General features: G+C 40.0%; 1 protein-coding gene across 1 annotated transcript in view; it reads left to right on the forward strand.

Annotated features, from left to right (window-relative positions):
- LOC142470935 (albumin-like) overlaps positions 1-5,413 on the forward strand; it is a 55,151-nt gene extending 49,738 nt beyond the window's left edge. The window contains exons 8-9 of the mRNA XM_075577744.1: positions 4,024-4,217; positions 4,893-5,413. Of these exons, the coding sequence (XP_075433859.1) occupies positions 4,024-4,217; positions 4,893-5,046 (348 nt within the window). The 3' untranslated portion in view covers positions 5,047-5,413. The remainder of the gene's footprint in view (positions 1-4,023; positions 4,218-4,892) is intronic.
- The last annotated feature ends 666 nt before the right edge of the window (positions 5,414-6,079 follow it).

The following is a 6,079-nucleotide window of genomic DNA, read 5'->3' on the forward strand; positions in this document are numbered from 1 at the left end:
TACTCTTGCAGCATTTTTACCTTGTAGGCAGTCTGGAAACTTTCTTCCTGCAGAACTCGCTGCTTTTCCTCAGCATTCACCCATTTCTCTTTCGTGTCCTGCAGATGTGTATGCAGTACTTGCAGCTGACTCTGTAGCATATTTTCTGCTTGTGTGCACTGCTCCAGGGAGACACGTTCTTCTTGCAGCACTCTCTCTGCATCCTGCAGTGCTGTCTGCACGTCTATTTTTTCCCGGGCCAACTGTTTCTTCTCCTCTCCTAATTCATAGAGTTTCTTATCTCCTTCACTGACTTGGACATAGAGATTCTTGCACTCTTGGGTTACAGTTTCAAAACTGATATTTAACCCTTTGAAGATTTCTCTCAATGAACATAGTTCTGTATTGAAGTGGCAAATCTTCTCCTTAGAGGCTTTAAGCTCTGTAGTAAGCCTGTGAACCTCTTTCTGAGATGCTTCCAGTGCTACGTGCTACGTCAACTTGAGCCATGAAAGTCTGGTACTGGGCAGAATCAGCGTAGGCCTTCTCCAGCTTACTTGACAAGATCACCCTGTCATTCTCTAACTGATATTTTTCTTTTTCCCAGTCATCCTCTGCTTTTTCCAGTGCCAACTGCATCCTTGACTTTTCTTCAATCAATAGTCTCTTCTCCTCTTCTGATTCATGGAGTCTTTTATCTCCTTCACTAGCTTGGACAGAGAAGTTCTTACTCATTTGGTTTATAGTTTCAAACCTACTATTTAACTCTTCGGAGGCGTCTCTCATAGAACGTATCTCTGTTTTCAAGTAGCATCTCTCCTCCCGAACGACTTCCATCTCTTTTTTGAAGTAGCAAATCTCCTCCTGGGAGACTTTAAGCTCTGTTTTAAGCCTGTCAATTTCCTTCATAGAGATTTCCAGGAATTAATTACATTTAGAAGCGAGGCGCTGATCCTCAGCAGCATCAGCATATGCCCTCTCCAGCTCACCTGACATGTCATCCAGGTCACTCTCCAACTGGTGCTTTTCTTTTTCCTGGAGAACACACTTAGCAATTGCTGAGGATACACAGCTCTGTAGTTCAGCTTTGGCTTCTTGCGCTTTATCTAAACGTCCATGAAGATAATCAATCTCTTTTCATGCAGATTGAAGTGTCTGAGTTAGGGCATCTTTTCCTGGATTAAATACATCGTTCTTTTCTTCCACTATTCTTGGGATAAGTCTGTGAGTTGCCTTAAACTGCAGCATATCTCTTTCATCAAATGCAGACTCTGGGGTTAAAGTTTCATCCTTAATTTCAACGTCCACAGTAATACCTCCCGTCCTTTTCTTCTTCTTCTTCCTTCCTTTGAGAAGTTCTGAAGAATCAGTGGTACTGTGTTCATATTTACTGCTCAAGATTGTTTTTTGAGTGGGAGCCATAATTTCAGACATGGGGAAACCACACTTCCCAAGAAACCAGTAATGGAGGAAATGTGTCTTTAAAGCATAAGCATAAGAATGAACAACAGAAATATTAGACACAGAGAGACAAGATAGGAGAGCTGACCCTTTTGAGACCTTAGCATCAGTCACAGAGATATCATAAATGCAAGGGGAAAAAAAAACAAAACATAAACAGAGAAACCTGCAGTTAAATCTGAAACTTTAGATATCAGGCGTAGGGATATCAGACAGAGAACTCTGCAGTTAAATCTGAAACTATAGAAATCAGGCATAGAAATATCATAGACAGCAGGAAACTACTACAGAGAAAACTTGCAGTTAGATCTGAAACTTTTTACATCAGACATAGGAATATCAGACAGAGAATCCTGCAGTTAAATCTGAAACTTTAGGTATCAGGCGTAGGTATATCAGACAGAGAACCCTGCAGTTAAATCTGAAACTTAGAACCATCATAGGAAGAACTACAGATTGCAGGAAAAATCACAGCATGCAGTAACAAAATAATGGAAGCACTCTTGTCTTTTGAAATGGGAACCCTGTGAACAGCAGTGGTCCAACCAGGGATGCAGAGACAAGCCTTGTCCAGGGAATGAAAAGTCAGAGTCTAAAAAGGTGGCAACAGGTACTGCAAGGATTAACGCAATAATTCTTGCAGAACACTTAGCAGCTACAAAAAAAAAAAACTTCAAGATCCCAACTGGGATTTCCAAAAAAGAAACGAAAGTACTTATCTTCAACCATGCGGATGTGGTCTGCTGCAGCAGGCAAGAAAGGGTGCAGGCAGAAGAAGAATCTGTTCCAGCGAGGTCCAGAAGTGGCCTCTGTTTTCTGTCACGGGAGACTCCTGTGGCGGGTAGGATCTCGGTGGCCGGAACAGCACGAGCGTAGTAGGGGTCACAATCAGAGGTCCGAGGCAGGTGGCAAATAGCTAAGTCGGGCAACAAGCAGGGGTCCGAGGCAGGCGGCAGATAGCGAAGTCGGGCAACAAGCAGAGGTCGGCAACGAGGAGACTGGAACAGGACAGGGGAGCAGGGACAGGTCTGGGAGCAGGGACTGAGAACGGGAACAAACAGGAACAAGCCAGATTACCAGCAAGGGCCTTTACTGCGAACAAACTCAAATACAGGTACAGGAACAGATCAGGATCAGAGGCATGTGCATAGGAGTCTGACTTGAAACAGAGGCAAGGGAGGAACAGGAAAGGGAGGTTTATATATGCAGGCTGAGAGGGAGCACAGGTGCAGAGGTGTCAGGTATCAGAGTCTGGAATGTTCCTTAGTTTAGCAGCAGCAATCCCGGTGGAAAAGTATAGGTACTGCAGGCTAGAACAAGACATTGAGAGTGGCAGCAGTCCCGGTGGCCAAGCATGGGTACAGCAGGCTAGAGAATATGACAACAGAAAACCCAACACATTACATTACCCAAATGCCATAGGTATTCTCCCAGAGAGGTCACTGGATCAGGATCATGAGATATCACATATTTGGTCCAAACACGCCTCTGTTGAATTCTGATTTTTATAATCTTTGCTAAGACTTAAATACATTCAACCCACCCCCGTCTTATATCAGCTGTTAGATTGACAGTTTTATGACAGAGTAAAAACAGCCATTACAAACAACATTTAAACTTCTCTTCAATATCTAAATGCCCTCATAACTTTCCTTAACTAAAAATTACACGCACGCGAGTCACATCAATACATTAGGGCACTCATGGCAGACGTGACAAGACTAAGCATGACCGTCTTACCCCTAAACCTGAGCAACAAATGAATATCTGTGCCCCAGTACCTGTCAAACATGTCAGAACATAGCATTCTGTGGCACCATTACAGATTTGTAACTCTTATACTGCAGAGGAGATTACATCACATGATATTCTCATGTTCATTAAAGTCACTCTTATATTGAATACTTTCTTATGCATGTCCCCTGAACCTTGTAGAACCCTCCAGAGAATGCAGTTGAAGCTAGCTCTAAAAGAATTATGTTTATAAAGTTGTCACAAGACCATATTTTATTCCCACCTCTTGCCAGATAACTTTCCTTATCTTGAGACTATAAGCAATATACAACACACCTGGCACATATAGTGGGCCATATAGGATAGGCGCCTCAATTAAACTGTCTTTGAAGACAAGCACAAACCCGGAATAAGTCCTGACCTGTTACAAACCCAGCATATGGTATTTTTTAACCCAACTTGTTACACCATTAATCCCTGAAGCACAACATAATTAAAAATACATAATATTTCATGACATTCTCGTGTGATGCAGGCCAATAGGAAGCCGCAATGGATGAAGTACAGTAGCAACTTTCTATTGCCCCACGTAATGCGGGCCTATAAATAGCCATATTCTTGCCCAGCTGGGGCTGCTACTGGCAACCCCTTCTGAGTTATGCATATTGGGAAGCAGTGTATACCCTAGCTCTGAAGACCCCTGCTCCCCACTTAGGGTTAAAAAACAAACTCCAGTCAGAAATGCCACTTGAAATTATTTGTGACCCACTATTTATCTATTTTTTCAGAAAACAAATTTATCGATATTAAAACTTTAAAATGCCTTGTAAATCTCCCATTTATTTGCAGACTGATGTCCTTTTGGCTCAAATCTGTGTCTTGATGAAAAATAGTATGCACATGGCATGCTGTCTTAAAAATAACCGGGAAAAAGAAAGATGCCTCAGAGAATTAGCAGTCCAGGAATCAAATATAATATCTAATTTGACTTTGGCACCAGATGAGCTGTGCAAACTAAATAAAAATGGGCAGCTGTTAACCTGGTAAGTTTATATTTTCTTTCCAGAAGGGACATTTGTTTGATTATAATCCAGATGCACAATACAGAATACACAATAAATTCTACAATTCGTTACAAATGCATGGTTTTTAAAAAGTTAATTATTCTAAAAGAGTATAAGGAAAGGGTTTATATTTGTTACCTATTGTAATGTTTAATGCAGTATTGATGATCAGGATGTTCTGTGATATTTTGTTTCGTTCTTTTTAATAAATTGGTCGAACCCAGAAAGGCTCCTGCTAATATTATGAAGATTAGAATATTATAAATATTAGGTGAGCTGTCCATGAGGTATGAATTTAACACTCAGAAGCATTGTTTCAATATAAATTACAATTTATCCTTGGAAAATCTGATAGGATAGTGGAAAATAATTCTACTAAGGCTTGGAACTAAATGAAAAACTGAAAGAAATGCCAAAAATGGAAACTACTGTAAGTGCACAAGATTCTTAAAAAGGTAACTGGTTAGAAACAATTGCTTTGTCGCTAAATGTTATTATGGCAAGTCTGGAAAACCAACAAAATGAAAAAAAAAAAAACCAGAAACATTTTTCAACTTTCCAGATAACTGGAACAAAGACAAGAAATAGAAACTCTTTGGAAATTTAAATTGGACCTTTTTCACTATGTGCTTCTGACATCTTGCTTTGTTACAGGATTGCATATGAATATTCTCGAAGAAACCCCAGTAAACCTTTCAACTCAAATCTAGTTATTTCATCCCAACTAAAAGAGCGGACCGCTGATTGTTGTGCAAGAAATGATACAAGCCTGTGCCTTTCCCACTTTTATAAAGATTTTTATGTGTGACATATTTTTTTCTGTAAAAATATCTCATTGGGTGGTAAATAATGGATCTTGATTCTTTCACGATAAGTTGCCATTTCACAGAGAAGGAAAACCTAACACCTACACCGTGACTTCGTATGAGATTTTCAGTCAAAAACAGGCTGATCGACTGCTTCAGAGTATATAGAATAAGGCCCTTAATGATTTCTGAAAGAACATTATCAACGTGTAATTGATAATGATATCGACATCCTTATATAGTCTTAATTTTAAAAATAAAACGTTTTCTTTTTTGTTGCAATTGTTATTTTTTACTGAAATTTTTTAGATTATGTTCTTTATAAGATAGAACAAATAGCTGTAATTTCTTCTATAGGGAATTATGGTTGTGATCCAATGAATATGGGTTGAAATAGAAGTTTAAAATAAAAACTTTCAATTGCCATGTGTTTCTCAGAATTGTCTTTGGAGCAATTAAACCTTTACATCAACAACCCACCACAATGCTTACACTATACATATATGACGAAGGAGAGGAAAAACATCTAATGAGATTATATCCCTCTTGCTGCTTCCTTTTAGGAGTAGAAGATAGAGAGGAGCTCAAAAACCAGAGGGAGCAGGAAAGGACCCAAAATCAAAAATCTATTAAAAAAGGTACTTTATTGTGTCATGAGACCCATCCAACGCGTTTCGAACGTCACCGCGTTCTTTATCAAGGATAACATCCAGTATAATGCAACCTAATAAATACCCTCTTACCTGCGTCCAATTTGCGCCAAAACGGCACACGTAGTGACATCATGACGCAATGCGCAAAGCCTTGCGCATGCGCAGAACGCCAAAACGCGGTCGAAGGGCGGACGTGCCTACAGCAGGATGCAGAGAAGGCTAATCATGTAAGGGCAATATAATATACAGGTGCCCAAACCGGACAAAAGCAGTCAAAAGGCCAACTCCAATGAATATTAACTAATGATCCTCCACAGACCATAAGGATAAGATGGAGGAGGAGTGAAGGGAAAGGAAGGGAGGAAAGGAAGTGGAAGGGAAG

The sequence above is a fragment of the Ascaphus truei genome, chromosome 1 (assembly GCF_040206685.1).
Source record: "Ascaphus truei isolate aAscTru1 chromosome 1, aAscTru1.hap1, whole genome shotgun sequence".
NCBI classification, from domain to species: domain Eukaryota; kingdom Metazoa; phylum Chordata; class Amphibia; order Anura; family Ascaphidae; genus Ascaphus; species Ascaphus truei.